The sequence below is a fragment of the Scardinius erythrophthalmus genome (assembly GCF_964197995.2).
Source record: "Scardinius erythrophthalmus genome assembly, chromosome: 10".
Classification (NCBI taxonomy): domain Eukaryota; kingdom Metazoa; phylum Chordata; class Actinopteri; order Cypriniformes; family Leuciscidae; genus Scardinius; species Scardinius erythrophthalmus.
In genome coordinates this window covers 43,644,188-43,661,760 of record NC_138230.1, presented here as the reverse complement: position 1 = coordinate 43,661,760, position 17,573 = coordinate 43,644,188, and the positions used below count along the sequence as shown (strand labels likewise).

The window sequence follows — 17,573 nt, the reverse complement described above, 5'->3', positions numbered from 1 at the left end:
ACACAAACACATTCATTATCCAACAGTCACCAACACTTAGTCAAGTGTGTTTATCCAACACTCTTGTTAAAACATTCATTGAATTATGGGGCAAAACAACTAATTTATTAAACTGAACTATCTTCAAAAAATATTCTTAGTCGTCTAAATCAACAGTGTCATGTTGATCAGCACATTCTCGAGGTTATGATGAGACAATTACAATGGAAGTTAATTTGAATGTTAAATCACTTTTTTAATGTGACGTAATCAGTTGGAAAGTTTGCATGCTTTTTTGTGTGAACATGAAAACATAAAAAAACTGTGAAAAAAATTATGATTTAAATATCTACAGCTCAAATAATACATGAGTTTTAAAGGGGTGGTATAATGCCCTTTTCACAAGATGTAAAATCAGTCTCTGATGTCCCCAGAGTGTGTGTGTGAAGTTTTAGCTCAAAATACCCCACAGATATTTTTATATAGCATGTTAAAGTCGTCACTTTTTGAGGGTGAGCAAAAACACACCGTTTTGTGTGTGTTCCTTTAAATGCAAATGAGCTGCTGCTCCCGGCACAGGGGGCGGAGCTTCAAGAGCTCGTGTCCTTTTACCACACACACACATGCACTGAACATTTCAAACACTTTCAGCCTTTTATGTTCAAACCGGAGTCAGACAATGATGGAGAGACTCAAGAAGAAGAGACAACATGTAGAAGCAACAGGACATTTCTGAATGGTTAGTTGGTGAATGTATGTAGCTGATGTGTAGTTATCTTCTAGTCATTGATTAGCATATTCTGTCATGATAATCTATAAATCGCATTCCCGGGGGCGGGTTTATGTAAATTTTAGGGTTGGTGATGTCACTAACCTGGGAGGAATGTGGTGTAGTCTCTACCAGCCGTTTGTTGTAGTCCTTAAAAAGCGATTTCTTTAAAAGCAAATATCTCCCTTTGCTTTGAACTTTGAGCGTTGTAACTTTGCAGATGTTGTTTATGCTCAAACAGCAACATTACACACTAACTAAAGTTAAAAAAGTCAAATCATAATCACACACCCCTTTAACAAAGAATAAGTGTACAATTTTAAACTTCACCTCATTGCAAATGCCTCACCGTAACATTTTTTAAAATTCAAAACAAAGGGTAAATATTTATTTTTTGTGGTAATCAACAGTACAAATGCTGTCAGTTTTAACTAAATAAATAATATAAGTGCTATTATATATTTATACGCTTAACTTTTCACTTAAAAACAAAAGTGCCTCACTTGAGCTAAATGTCATGCCTTTTTAAAAGAAAACAAGGTGATTTCGAAATCATTTTTGTGCTAATAAACACAAACGCTGTCCATCAGTTTAACTGGTTCTGAACCTGTAATATTCCTCAATTATTAAGCAATGTTTGGACAGGCAGAGTTGAGGCCAGCTAAATCTGTCACCTCACAAACCAGCATAAACAAGGTCATAAATAAGCATCTCGGTGTGTGGCGAGGAGAATGACGGCCTGTGTGTTTATACGGTTGGCTTGCTGAGAATATCTGCTTCTTCTTCACGACACCTTCATCCACGAGAAACAGAAAGCTTGCGGTGTGACTGCAGTAGTAAAGCTAGCGCCTGTCCAAACAAAGACCGTAAGAAACAAAACACCAGCACTTTAAACCACTGAAATATTTTGCGATTCACCCCTCAACGATGCAGCAATGACATAAAACTTGTGCAAGTTACACAATATATAGCAATCTCCAACCATGAGCACACCATTCAGGTATCCATTGGCATGCAAGAACGGAAACAGTGGGAAATAAAATCAAGCTCGTGCAATGAACAAAGCGTTTGAGGTTTAAATATAGAACCTTTTATTTCCATTTAGAGTAAATAGTGTTGAAAATCTGAAATAAGGCTTAAATACCTACAGAACGTTTGTATTTAAATAGTCAATAACACTTTACATGCCCAAATCCAGTGACAATGAAAAATGTGTCCATTTTTGTGTCCATTATTATTCTTGTATTTTTTCTTCTTCTCCTCATATTTTCCCTTGTAAGAAAGAGTTCAAGTATAAAAATTCTCAACAGTGTAAAATAGCCCATCTGATGCATATTTAAAGCAATAGAAGCACAGCATCCATCCTCGACATTGACAATACATTCTAGTGTATGAAGCAGCATGTCCCTTCGCTCTTTTTTTCTTTTTCTTTTTTTTTTTGTCCTTTTAAACAGTTCTGGATATGACAAATGGATATAACATGCCCCAAAAACAACAGGCCTGCAATAAAACAAATGTCATACGACAGGCATTAAACTAGCTGATATTTAATGTTCTAAAATTCCAAATGTATTGAAAAAAAAAAAAAAAAAAAAGATTTGTACAGTGCACATACAGAATTGCATTTTAAATAAGTCCTACAACAACACTTTTGGTTGAGTATGTTAATAATACTACAACTAAGCCTACTCAATAACTTATAATAATAATAATAATATGCCATGAGATGAATACATTATATCCATACAGTACCGCTTCCAAGTCTGTGATCTTAGAGCGCAACATAAGTCAACTCAAAATAAATATCTTAAATAGCAGATCTCTTTAAATAGCATTACAAATGTAAGGCACACAAAGAACCCTCGGATCCTTTCGCTATAGTGCTGTTCTGTAAAGAGTTGCTCATTGAAATACATAGACCTTAGTAAGTGTGCTGGTGCTCAGTGAACATATAAAGACCAGACCGATAGCGGATAGCTTGCGGTGACTCTCCTCTCTTATCACGACTCCAGATAAAGATCCGTCGCTGATTTCGGGAAGATCCACAGGCCTGTCCCAATCCTCTTTAGGATAAGAAGTGGGAAATGTTGACAGACCCGAAGCAGGACCGGTTCCAGGGATAAAACGGCAACAGCTCAACGAACCAGTGATCTTTCCAGAGCAATCCGACTGCGTGTGTGTGTGTGTGTGTGTATCAGTGCCTGTTCCTTCCAACACAGCAGTTGCTCCCTGATTCTAGTACTAATACTGAGCAATGCCACATTATTTTTCCCTACATAGTCATCTTAGTGTGTGTGTGTGTGTGTGTGTGTGTGTTTATGTACGCCCACAGACAGACATTAACACTTAAATTTGTGTATTACGGTGTACATGTTAGTCCGTGTGTGTGTTTTGTAAGCATATAATACAATACATCTCAGTCTTTTTGTCTTTTTTTTTGAGAGTACCTTCAAATTGTTCGATGCCCGTTGTGGGGGAGCAAAAGAAAATCTCTCCTATTCCTGCACTTTGTTTTGTTTTCTTCCCCCTGTTTGCTTTGCATAGGTCAGGAGGTCAACGCAGGAGTCAGAGAAAGTGGGGACATTCAGCATCAGATAGATAAAAAGGTAGTTCACAAAACATAAAACATGCTAACACTGGATCTTTCTCCATTTCCGTCGCCACAGTTAGGTCTACTATCCCTGATTGGCAGAGTTTGTAGTTTTCGAATTCGCTGAAAAAATGCTCCATTTCCCTGATGATCAAAAAAAAATGCACTTGAGAAGACGACAGAACAAAACGAGCCCTCAAATAAATGAGAATAAATATAAAGGTAAGGGGCCCTAGAATCAAAACAATGAGGGACATTTCCGAGTATCCTTCGGAAAAACAGTCGCCTACATTAAATGACAGCATCGGGACTTAAGGTTTTCGTCTACCACAGTGATTAGTCGCTCCTTCCGCAATAAATATCCTACTCTAATATTAATCATAGTAATAAAGATAACATAATAATAATAATGATAATGAGTAAAAAGCTAGATTCCGTCCTTTCCTGCGATTTTTTTTTTTTTTTGGTTTTGATGTTTTCTTTAAATCACAGCAAGTTGGAAAGCAATGTAGTTCCCATCTCACTAATATTAATAATAATAATAATAATAATAATCTCTCTACCAATTACTATCCCCCTCCCTCGTCTTCCTCCTCTTGCAATCAACCCACAACCAGCAACTATCTTCGTCACCATCATCTAGTAGCATTCGCTGGGCGTCGACTCCCTGCGCGTCTTCCGTCCGCCGCTTTGGTTGCTATTGCATTCGTTCGGCTTGTAGTTGTTGAGGCTGGTATTGACCGAAAGCGGCGGCGGCGGCGGCGGTTCCCGGAGCCGCGGTTGCTAATGGTTGTTGCATGGCGTAGCCGTAGCCGGCGGCAGCTACGTAGCCGGTTGCGGCGGGAGAAGCCGCGTACGGATACTGCTCGTAGGCCGCGGCGGCCGCCGCTGTCGCAGCGCTAGCGTACTGAGCGTACGCAGCGCCCGTGTAGTCGATGTACGGCGAAGACGCTGTAGCGGAGGCCGTCGCTGGCTGGAGGTGAGGGATGACCATGCTGGGTTGCATGAAGGCCTGCGGGTACACATAGTGAGTTGGGATCCTGCGAGAGACAAACACGACAGCACGTTAGCATTGCATTATGGACGCCATAAATAGAAAACCACAACTATAGCGCGGCCAAAGCACCCAATTTCCAAAATTCAGTAACACCCAAGGAAATGCCTGCTAGTGATTATTAGAGATATAAGGTTGCCAAAATAGATATCTCTCAGTACAACTGTAATGTCCGGGCCACTAGCGTTAACGAAGAATTACTGTTTTCAAACAGGTTTTGCAAAACAAACAGATGCCCCTCCCCCAAACTCATGTCATTGGCTGAGTCAAGTTGCTAGTTTGGGTTAGTCTAGATGCTTAAAGGGATAGTTCACCCAAAAATTTAAATTCTGTCATTAATTTCTCACCCTCATGTCTTTCCAAACCTGTAAGAGTTTAGTTCATCTTAGGGACACAAATGAAGATTTTTGATGAAATCTGAGAGCTTTCGGTCCCTCCATTGACAGCTACCACTTTGGCACTTCAAAAAGTTCATAAAGAGATCGTAAAACGAATCCATATGAATCGAGCCGTTTAGTCCAAATTTTCTGAAGAGACTTTATCGCTTTATATGATGAACAGATTGAAGTTAGGATTTTATTCACAATTAAACATTGATCAGCGAACATAAACGGAAGCTCAACAGAACATGCTACGAAACATGAGATTGAACCTCATTGGTTCTTGCATGTCAAGCGAATCAAATTGGTTTATAATCATCATATAAAGCAATCGTGTCTCTTCTGAAAACTTTCGACTAAACCGCTCAACTCATATGGATTAGATTTACAATCTCCTTATTAACTTTTTGAAGCATCAAAGTGGTAGATGTGTAGCTGTCAATGGAGGGACAGAAAGCTCTCATATTTCATCAAAAAGATCTTATGGGTTTGGAACGACATGAGGGTTGAGTTATTAATGACAGAAATGTAATATTTTAGTCAACAGAGAAATGTTTCGATAGTCAGTGTTTACATATTTAAGGGTGAAAGTAAAGAAAAAAAAATGTATCCTCTGATAGTTAAATCGCCAAGTTAAATCCATTTGAACATTCCCTGAGTAAGTGATTGGTCAAACAACCAGATGCTCCGCCTCCAAAGTCACACCATTGGCTAAGCCACTGTTGCTATGTCAGGCTGGTCGGATTCTCAAACAAACAGAGCAATGATTGCAGGGTTTGTACTTTTTCTGGCAAATCAACCTAAAAACAAAACACTAAACTTGGTTTAGGCATTTTTTAGACAAAATTATTTTGCAAACTATAGCTACAGTTTTATTTTACTATGCCAAAAAAAATGCATAGAAAAACAAAAAAGTGGACAGGAAAAAGAATACATTGACTTTAACAATCAGTTATTAATACAGTAGTCAACATTTGAAGTGGATCAAAAAAAGTTCATCAAAGTTGTCCAAAGACAAAACGGGTATTGTTCAAAATTTATGTAATACTTTGATGAAAGGTTTTGATCCACTTCAAATGTTGACTACTGTATTTTCTTTGTTCTTTCTGGTTTTGGCAAGTGTTTATAATTTCTGTGTTTGACAGCTTGGACAAAAATTATATCGGCACAATTTGGCATGATTCATTGCGTTATTATCACAAATAAAACAATTGATTCCAAGCACAACTATGCAATATGCTTACAAAATCTTTAAATAATATTTGCATAAAGGGTGCAGATGTCATTTTTTCTACGTCACTGTTGGCCACTACTGTGTCTATGAGCCGCTGAAGTCATGCTAAAAGTCACATGCATTCAACACCCGGGTGTCGGTCGTGTGAAACGAGGGAACGTTGGACCCAGGGGAGGAGAAGAGGAGATGAGGGGAGCATTGTGAATATGTCAGGGCTACTTTGACAGCTGGACAGTTTTCAAAAAGGGACGTTGCTGGCCGTTTCCCCCTCCAACACTTAGACAATGAGCCTCGGGCTGGACAGCAAACACAGAGGGGAGTTTTGATTAAATAAGCAATCAGGAACAATGAGCCCATTCTGCCTTTCATTACGTACCCCGTCACACTTTCAGAGCGCTTTTCACATTTACTGTCTGCACTAAACAGACGGGTGAGAACTTTTTATATGAGTTCAGGGATGCATTGGATCACCAATAACTCACTAAATATGAGTCAAGAAGACAATGCAACTACATTATAGACAGGGTTCGTTCCAGGAGACTTTTCAAGCACTACTTTTTTGGTTTTCAAGGACTTCAATCAGAGATCTCACTTATCAAAAAATATCTTTCAAATTCTAAAAAAGGTAAATAGATAAAAAACAAAATGGTACAAGTAAATTACAGTGTTAACTCTAACCATTAAAAAGAATACTATGACAAAGATATCGCTTTCCTTACTCAAACTGATTTCCCCCCCATGAATATATGATTGACCTGAAAGCTGTATCATATAATTGGCTATTTATAAGCAATATCACATTCATAGCCATGCGAAATGGCTCTATATCAATATCAGATGGGCTGCAGTGCTTTAAGTCCTTTTTCAAGGGTTTTCCAGGACTTCAATTTCAAAAAGTCAAATTCAAGCATTTTAAGCACCTTGTATGAACCCTGTGTAGAAGACTGTGAGAACTGAGGTTAAGAAATTTCCAGGAAAAATTTAAGTGAATCATCTGAGCTCATGATGAAATATCTATTTTGACGTGTATGAAAGTCCCACCATGAGGATTTTTAGATGATGTTTAAGACTGGAATTTGAGCTAATCACATCCAATATTTAGTGGAAAAAGTGAGAGAATGCTTCTATCATGGCAACCCTATACATAGCACACCATTATATCAATCAAACCTGACCAAACTCAAAAAACCTCTGCCCCAAATTAAAGAAAATAAGCATAACACAGGCGTCAAGAAATCAAGAGCAACAGAACGGATTACCCACATCAACTCAAAAAAACAAAAACACAATCACTCAAAGAATACCATAAATGAGAGGAATGAAATTAAACCTTCCTTTTTCTCTCTCAGGTCAAAGGGCAAAGATGCTCCTATGAAATCTTTCATAGATGCCTTGCCAGCCTGAGGTGACAGCAGGGATTGTGTTAATATAGACTACCATAAGAGTCATCATACACAGAATAACAGTGAGAACAAACTGTAGGAAGATCACATTCAACCTGAATAGGCATCATCATCATCATCATCATCACAACAACACAAACACAAAACCACACACAGGTGACTCGTTTCAGAAATGTCAAATATAGTCCAAGATCAGGCTGGTCTGTTATTGTTAGCACACTGGGATTCATACAACTGAACAAGCAGTACCAAGTTAGAGAAATGAGAGAAATCTTGCGCAACCGCTTTAGTGTTAAATAAAGCGCAGAACACAGTGAGTGACAGCGAGGGCTGGCCGCTATTTTTGGCTTGCAAAAAGATTTCATCTTCTTTATCCGTCTAGTAAGCACTTGATGAGTATATACGACTTCTTTGACTATATATTGATATTAAGTTCTCATAACCCATCTAGGTCACTTAGGCAACCTATAAGCACTTGATCAGATGCGCAGTTGTTTCACAAGACTTATGATGAGCACATATGACTTGAGAAAAATGGATTTATAAATAAAACTGGTGATCGGGTTCTAAGAAATAAAGATTAAAAATAACTTGTTACTATGCCATCTCTAGACCACTGCAGTTCAGGAAAAGTGAGGTTTGTGTCTGTCTAAATAAAGGTCAACCTTTGTTCTGCAGATCTAGAAACCACATGTTGTCATATGTGAAGATAGAAAGATAGATCTAATCATCATCATCTGTATACGTGGTTTTTACACACTATGGGTCAGACTTACTAACATCTTACTCCAGCGCAATCGCACTTATGGCGTTAAAAACTACTGTCAGGATTTACTAAAGACAAGCGGTGAAAATTTTTTTTTTTGCGGCTAGCTTATTTATGGGAGTATTCAAGTGAATCGTGCAACGTCATTTACTAAAGTTTGCGCTAGTCAATTTACTGGTACTTTCATTTGTCCTCAGTTGATCAGAACTTTCCACTCCCATCGGCGCATTAACGGGATTGCGCTCTCACACTAAATCTGGCCCGATGTGTGATGATGGCCCAACAAAGAAAGTTGCAGAACAGGCATGACTTTGCACTCTTCAAACCTGACCCATATATTACACAGTCCCAATTTGACTACCAACACCATTTGGTTGCATTTGGCGAGGTCACAACACAGTCTAAAATGTCTGAAAGAGGATCTATTTTGCCCTTTTATAAAGTCTTGATGTTGTTTTTGGGCTCTGCTTTAATGTTGATTATTTTTATTAGAAGCCCCTCCTTCTGAAAAGCACACTGTGCTCTGATTGGTCGGCTGGAGCAGTGTGTTGTGATTGGTCGAGCGATTCGAGTGTGTTTTGGGAAATGTTCCGCCCCTTACCATAACCACCAGTTTAACACACTACTAACTAACTCAACCAGGCCCCGCCCCTTTATTCTGCGCATTAATTATTTAAATGAGGAATATTGTGACGTGTTCGTTCCCGGAAGAAACTCAAGACTACAATGGAGGCGTTTCAGGAGTTCAGAAACACTGACACTGATATAAAGAATAACTAAGAGCTTTTTCATCCTCAAACAGCAACATTACACACTAAAGACAGATGAACATGAAAAAAAAAAAAAAAAAACCATCTTTAACACAATGCACTGGTGCTAGGCGAGAGGTGCAATCTCAGTGGCACATGCTGGGCCTTGTTGAGTTTATCTCGAAGCACCCTAAACCGAGAGCGAGTGTGTGACAGTGACGAGAGAGAGAGAGAGAGAGAGAGAGAGAGAGAGAGAGAGAGAGAGAGAGAGAGAGAGAGAGAGAGAGAGAGATTCATGCGACTGCAGTGTCAGCATTACAGCCTTTGTGCAAAACAATGGTGAAGCTTGTTTTCCTTAACGCCGCACGGGTCATGTGACGAAGGCTCGCTCAGGGGGCTGTGGCATCCAGACATTTGTTTGTCACAGCAGAGGCTCACAACACGGCAAACACATGCATGCATGTCACAAACAGACACACACTCACCCACGCGCATACGCACACGCTGAGGAATCCTCCACTCATTAAATAATCACACTGAACGCCTGCGACTTTTCGACAAGCTGATCTTACAGTAGATTGTCTGCCTTTGGAGTGATATATACTACTGTATGGACTTTTTTTTCCATTTTAAAAAAATTAATACTTTTACTATTCAGCAAGGATGTGTTGAATGCAAGATTACCACATTTATAATTTTAACTTTATATTCAAAGAATACTGAAAAAAAAATGCATTACAGTTTCCACTAAAATATGAAGCCACACAACTGTTTTCAACACTGATAATAATCATAAATGTTTCTTGATCATCAAATCATCATATTAGAGTGATTTCTGAAGGATCATGTGACACTGAAGACTGGAGTAATGATGCTGAAAATTCAGCTTTGATCACAGGATATAAATGACATTTTAAAAATGGAAATATTTCATAATAATAGTGTTTGTACTGCATTTTGATCAAATAAATGCAGAGAAGCTCTCAAAAACATTAAAAAAATATGTTTGAGTGGTAGTGTAAGTTTTACACGAGCATTAGGCTAAATAAATGAACCCTCGTGTCATTCCATACCTGTATTTTCTTTCTAAAGACATAAAATAAGATGAGATTAATGAGCTGTTCATTTCCATATAGCAAACGTACATGGTGATTTTTAATGCCAAGCTCCAAAGATGGCACCAAAAAGACAATAGTCCATATGACTTGTGCTCTACATTTCAAATCTTCTGAACCTACATTGTATGAGAAACCAAAAAAGTTATTCACTGAAAAGACACAAAAGGACCAATGCATGAGTTTTGCAGTTCATTTTTAGCAAATAGCTACTTAAATTTCATCTGTTCATCACACAAAGCCACCATACTCTGTGTAAATAAAGATTATTGGAGGATGTTTTACAAGAAAATTAGTGCTGGGCAACGATTAATCGCATCCAAAATAAAAGTTTGTGTTTACGTAATATATGTGTGTGTGTACTGTGAATAATTATTTTGTATATATAAATACACACATATGCATGTATACGTTTAAGAAATATTTGCATGTATATAGCATATATATATTTATACATAATTTACATTACATATAAATATTGTATATATAAATTATTTTTTCTTAAATATATACATGCATGTGTATTTTTACATACAAAATAATTATACACAGCACACATACATATTATGTAAACACAAACTTTTATTTTAGATGCGATTATTGTTGCCCAGCACTAAAGAAAATACTATTTCAGTCTTTCTACTATAAAATTTCATGTTTAATTCAACGCATGCTTCAAAAGGATGCTTTTTTGGCGCTTGGCATTATAAAAATGATCAACTTTTGTTGTATGGAAAAGAGCATCTCAGACATCCACCATAAAAGAGAGTAAATTTGTAGGGAGAACTGTCCGGTTGGTTTAAGAAATCATACAGAAATGGATGACAGGGAATGTACAAGCACATCATCACCGACTCTAGGGACTCTGGATCCACTGCAGGACGCCTTATAGGGCCAGAGAAAAGAGAGACAGAGAACGAGAGCTGAAAAAGAGGAGAAGTGAACAGACACAATGGAGATGGGAGAGAACGGTGAAGGGTGAGTATGTGTCAAAGTCTCTGTGGTGTGAGTGTGACAGGACTCCCAATCAGTGAGCAAAATAAAACCGCAACGTGCAAGTTTGTAGTCGGGCTGTTGGGTTGGCGTGAAGAGGGATCAACAACGGCACACAAAACAAAAATGGCACGCAAGACACCAGAAAACACAACAAAGGTGAAAAGAAACCAAAATGATCAAAAAACACAAGCTCCAGCAATAAAAAACGTGAAGAAAATAAAAGGAAGCAAACTTTGCTCCGTGGCAAAGTCATCACTCCTCCACAACACGGAAACTCAGCACCCCAAAAACCAGCCTTTTTCCATTAAAATTAAAAAAATGCACACAGTTAAGCTATCAACACCACTTCATAACGGTAAAAAGGCACACACAGCTCTATGTACTATTAAAAGTGAAAGTCCAAACCAAAATAAAACCAACGTACATGCATCTGTAATCACCATTTTCGAGCTTGTGTGTTTGAGTCTACAGGCACTGTAGCTACAGATCTGCACTATTCCTCAAACCACCAGTTATCTTAACCCAAATCGAGCCTGTCGGACCAGAGAAAGATAGACAACATTGAGTCAGGCTGTAATGTCCAGTGTAAACTCACACACTGTACACACACACACACACACACACACACATTTACACACATTCTCTCAACATCAAAGAATTAGATAAGATTCAGAAATAACATCATGTCGTCCCTAACATCCATGTATTTTAAATAGTGCTGGGCAACGATTAATCGCGATTAATCGCATCCAAAATAAAAGTTTGTGTTTGTGTATAATTTTTTTGTGTGTGTATATATATATATATATATATATATATATATATATATATATATATATATATATATATATACACACATACAAACATATGCATGTATATATTTAAGAAATATTTGCATGTATATATCATTTATATTTTATATAGATTTAAATATTTTATATATAAATAAAAAATAATTCTTAAATGTATACATGCATATGTGTGTATTTATAAATACAAAATACACAGTACACGCACATATATTATGTAAACACAAACTTTTATTTTGGATGCGATTAATCGCGATTAATCGTTAAAATCCATTTGTTAATGACATATCAAAGCCTCTGTGATGTCATAATATGGTCTTAAACCTGGTTTGATATTTAAAACTACCACTGAACACATGCATAATCAACCTATTCTAGATGTTCCCGTTACTCACCCATATGGTCTTTGGATGAAAGCTGGGTGAATCTGAGGGACGCCGAAGGTGAAACCTGCGCACAAAGACAGCATTTACACTACTAATATTATATAATCCTAATAAACCTGCTAAAGATGACGGTAGATGAAGTTAAACATTAAATCTGCTGAGTCAGTGCATACATGATCTACAGTTAATCACACCATAACATCTCTAATCTCCTTTACAGTCACTGCTTACAATCAATTAAGAGCCGAGTAAACATCTGCGCATTTACAAAGCAACTATGGAATGGAAAAAATGTTGCTGGAACATAATGCATCGGCGGTTTGTCAAGTCATTGTGTAGATATGTAAATGAGCAACGGCATTGGTGTGCAATGGCTTCCACTCATGAATATTATTTTCATGTCTTTGCTCTTCAAGCCTCACCTGGCTGCATGACCCGTGGCTTAGCTCCGAGATAAGCCAGGTTAACGTTGGCCTTTCTCCCGTCAATGATGGGGTTTGGGTCTTTACAGGCTCTGTCTGCAGCGGAGCGGTCTGCCATGGTCACCTACAGAACAAAAACAGAAGTGTGGAGCATGAGACATACACACTGAAGCAACAAATGCTCTAAAAACTAGGCTAATTCTGGTAACAAATACAAACCCACACTTCAATTCCCCTATTTGGTACAGAGCAACCACATTGCAGACCTAACATAATTCATGACCTCTACCCCAAATCAGGCTTTTAACACGAGATTATTTGGTGTTTATTCATATGTCTAGCAACAGAAATCATTAAAGACAGGTCACTTAAGCTTTTTATATCTTTGTGAAACATGTATGAGGATTTTAGTGTTGTGAAATCCACAAGGGTCCTTTAACTTCTGCTGTGTGGACTGTCAAAACCTTACAAGTTGGCTTGTTTACTCACTCTTATCAGGGTGCTTCTAGTCAAACTCGACAGCTGAGCCAACAAAGGCCTGTTTTAGTTATCAATTGTGCACTTTATTCGGTCAGAAATGACTATTCTCACTATCAACGCGCAGTTTGAATTTATACTCGTGTAGTTTAGATTTAAAGGGTCCGTTCACCACCCCAAAAAATATCACCTGCATTTTACTCCAAATTTGTTTGACATTCTTGAAATTAAATTGTCAAGCAAAATGACAGTCACATTCACCGTTTATTTGCATTGCATCTTTTTTATCCATATAATGAGAGTGAATGGGGACTGGAACATTCCGCATAAGATCTCGTTTCGTGTTCGACAGCACACGAGGGTGAGTAAACGAAACTTTCATTTTGGTGTGAACTGTCCCTTTTACAGCATATAGGTTTCAATATCAGTCAGTGAAAGAAATGAATGTAGACAATTCTTAACGTTTTAAGCATTCGAGCACGCGCGCTACGCATAAACTTATCTCTGCTTCATTACATCTGATGAGTTGACATTTAAATATGTTGTGTCATGCTGTCACACACAGCGTGTTTGTTTCAAAGTTTACGTCTGACAGCTTCCAATCTCATACTTACAAATCCATAACCCCTGGACTTTCCAGTCTGTCTGTCGGTAATCACCACAGCCTCTTCAATTTCGCCAAACACTTCAAAATATTTCCTTAGACTGGAATCCGTCGTATGATACGGAAGACCACCGACAAATATCTTGGTGTAAGTGGTGTCCTTTTGCGTGGTATGCATCCTCACAAAAAAATGCTCTCAAGTGCAAAAAAATAAATAAAAGGCAAAGAAGATAGTGCAATTTAGGCTTGATAATGACAGTATCGCTATTTTAATAGGCTACGCTCCTTTAAAATATACACTAGAAGTTACAAAAAGCAATAGCTGTTAAATCTAAAACGCACGCGCGCAGATGGGTTTAATGTCAGAGGTAGATTAATGTGGAGCGGATTGAGCCAAGGATCATCAGGTGGGTCGAACTCCTCTTCCAAACTGACGTGACTTCTAAAAAGTGCGTGTGACCCATTCCTAAAAGCAGCCGGTGAAACAAACCACACCCCGATGGGTTTGAGGGAGGACCGAGCGAGCGAGCGCACGCGCGGAGCAACAGCTGGACGGCGCACAACGGGCATCTGTGTGCCTTTGTTCAACATTTCATACTACAGTTGTTGTTTCTGTAAATGCATGTGCATTTGTGTGTGACAGACAGAAAGAAATACTCCAAACGCGACACTGGAGAGCCTAGATTAAAGCAACCTAAAGGGATTTAATGCTGGTCTTGCAACCTTGCCTGGCCTGGATGGGAGACCAGCAAACTATCTTACGCTGGTTTAACATGTTTTTAGAGGAAATGCATGGTGGCAATTGCTGGCAGAACCTCTAGTTCTACGAATGCATGACCTTATGAATTAAAAAAAAGAATAAGATAATGATTGTATGCTAAATTTCAATAACCTAAACCATTAATTTGAATAATTTCCAGCATTTTTGTCAAAAATGTATTTGGTCCTCTAAACAAGTATCGGCTTGATATGAATATAGCATTTTGACTACTTTAACGTTAATGCAATTTTATGTGAAAAAAATGAGGTTGGCAAATGGCTGAATCGGGAACATTGGAGATCCCATGAATTTAGAGGCCGCCGTTTACATGACACTGTTTTCAACTAAAAACGGAAAACTTTTAATGCGGTTATAGGCGTTCATTTACACGACAACAGCGTTTTTGAAAACGCAAACTTTTAAAAACGGGCTTCAAAGTGCATGTTTTTAAAAACGATACCGTTACTGTCTCCAAGTAAACTACAAAAACGCAAATCTATGAAAACGGTGATCGCATGCGTGTTTTGTCTATTCATTACAAAGTGACATCGCCACCTACTGGCATGACGGCAGAATACAGCGTTTAACGGGGATGGTTTTGACAACATTGTCATCTGTAGGCCTACAAAGAAACAACTTTTCTGTTTTTAGTACATCGTTGCGATGTAAACGTAGCCTTAGCATAAAGTATTTCAAATGTAGTTTGGTGGATTATGTTCATAGTTCAAACGTTATAAGCAAAACAAAAAAATGGCCTACACACACCTTCGTCTTGGTCACTAATATAGGCTACTCATGGTTATCAGTAGATAAGCACAGAAGCCAGCATTTCTTATCAGCCGGATCGCGTCCGTTGGAAGATCTTGGCAGGTGGCGAGTGTAAGAGAGGTAAAAGTAGTCGAAAACATAGAAAGATACACAGATGTGAACGGATGCGTTTCAAATGCTGTTTCTCTGTAACTAGAAACACAAAGTGAGTGTCTGGACATGTTTCCTGCGTCTCCAGGATATTTGCAGCGTAAAAGCATTACAAAAATTGTGTAGTCAACACCTTTCGTTTCTATCTATCTATCTATCTATCTATCTATCTATCTATCTATCTATCTATCTATCTATCTATCTATCTATCTATCTATCTATCTATCTATCTATCTATCTATCTATCTATCTATGTGTACACAAGTAAAACAATATATATATGAAGAGTTCAGATGCAAAAACCTCTAAATGCCATCTGAAATTTTCTTAAAAGAATGATCATTTTTATCAAGCTTGTATATTTAAGTTCAGTAATTTCACTTAAATGACAATTAATAGGTAATCTTCATTGCCATTTAAGTGAAATTATTGAATTTAAATATACAAGCTTGATAAAAAAAGATCATTCTATAAGAAAATTTCAGATGGCATTTAGAGGCTTTTGCATCTGAACTCTTCATATACACACACACACGATTTTAGGTTAAGATATATGATTTTTATATATACAAGTAAAATTATACATAAACACGCACACACACACACACACACACACACACACACACACACACACACACACACACACACACACACACACACACAAAGTACATATATATTATACACAAGGTTTTAAGTTAACACACATTTAAAGTGTGTCTTTAAATGAGTGAGTCACTGAAGCTAATATATACAGTATATATTTTATATATTAGCTTCATTGACTGGCATGAATCTTTTGCATGAATCTGTACAGATATCCCATGTATTTCTAATAACATGATGCAACATGTACATGCAAATAGTTTTAGATGGAAAATAGCATGTCATACTTCATGACACTGCTGTCTTTTAATCGCAACATCAGTTAATAATTAATTAAAGTATAGATTAACATTCTAACATTTCTTTGACACATGTGGAAGGTGCATCTTTACAACAATCCCCAACAATTACACCTGACGTCAGGCCATCCCGATCTCCTCCGGGACAAAAAACAACAGACGAGTTCCTCCGTCTCCATATAACCAGGAGGAACATGATATATCCCCAGGTGAATTATTGAACAGTCTTCTCATTTCCACCATTCAACTTCCAAAGCACTCGGCTGATGGAGTTTTTGTGGAAGCTTGCAACCTGAGAACTGGTGTGTGTGGTGCGACCTGCCAAGCCATGTGGAGATCCTGACGCCTGTGGACGGATAATTGAGGCTTTATATTAAAAAATGTCAGGAAGGAACTTGATCCTGAACGTCCATGAGTCGAGTGATTTATTCATGCCGGCCACGCGCTCATTAAGCTTGAATGGAGTTCAGTTTCAGCGCGATCACAAAAGGAGGCCTATCTTCTTTCAGGAGCTTGTCTACGTTTACCTACAACACACTGACCTGATCTTTTCCCTGTCATGAGTTTCACCCGCTGCATAACAGCAAACAATTTCACTGACCGCACTGTCAAAAAATATTGTTGGTTTAACTTAAAAAAAGCAAGTTACCTGGTTGCCTTAAAATTTTGAGTTCATTGAAATTAAAAATTTGAGTTTAGACAATGTAGGGTTAGGGTTAGGTTAGGTGGTTTGATGAAATAGAAACTCAAAATATATTATTTGAACCACATTAATTAAGTTGAGTTGACAAAAGATAAAAAGTTGTGATAAAAAAATCATGATTTTTTTTTTATTGGGTTCAATACAGGTTAAGCTCAATTGACAGCATATGTGGCATAAAGTTGATTACCACCAAAAATTGCACCAAATACAAAAGCAAAAATCAAAGTTTACATTGAGACACTTACAATGGAAGTAAAATGAGAATTCAAAAGCAGAAATTGATTTATAAAAGCACCTACATTGACTCTTTCATTCATTGACCTCACTGTCAAAAAATATTGTTGGTTCAGCTTAAAAAAAAGCAAGTTACCTGGTTGCCTTAAAATTTTGAGTTCATTGAAATTAAAAAATTGAGTTAAGACAATGAAGGAGATTGGTTTGATGAAATAGAAACTCAAAATATGATATTATTTGAACCACATTAATTATTTAAGTTGATTTGACAAAAGATAAAGTTGTGATAAAAAAAAAAATCATGATTATTTTTTTTTTACAGT

The 17,573-nt window shown here is 37.6% G+C and overlaps 1 protein-coding gene across 1 annotated transcript; it reads right to left on the bottom strand.

The window, feature by feature from the left end:
• Positions 1 to 1,815: 1,815 nt before the first annotated feature.
• On the bottom strand, positions 1,816 to 14,176 carry LOC308697038 (RNA-binding protein 24). Its single transcript, XM_081376090.1, has 4 exons — positions 13,744 to 14,176; positions 12,653 to 12,776; positions 12,240 to 12,294; positions 1,816 to 4,378 (listed from the first exon to the last, which is right to left on the bottom strand). The coding sequence occupies exons 1-4, from the start codon at positions 13,909 to 13,911 to the stop codon at positions 4,036 to 4,038; spliced, it is 690 nt and encodes a 229-aa protein (XP_081232216.1). The 5' UTR covers positions 13,912 to 14,176; the 3' UTR covers positions 1,816 to 4,035.
• Positions 14,177 to 17,573: the final 3,397 nt, after the last annotated feature.

Excerpts from the sequence above, each read along its gene's own strand:
- LOC308697038 (XM_081376090.1), bottom strand. The coding sequence starts at position 13,911 with ATGCATACCACGCAAAAGGACACCACTTACACCAAGATATTTGTCGGT. Across the intron at positions 12,777-13,743 it reads AGTCCAGGGGTTATGGATTT|GTGACCATGGCAGACCGCTC; the intron begins GTAAGTATGAGA and ends TTTGTTCTGTAG. Across the intron at positions 4,379-12,239 it reads TTCATCCAAAGACCATATGG|GATCCCAACTCACTATGTGT; the intron begins GTGAGTAACGGG and ends TGTCTCTCGCAG.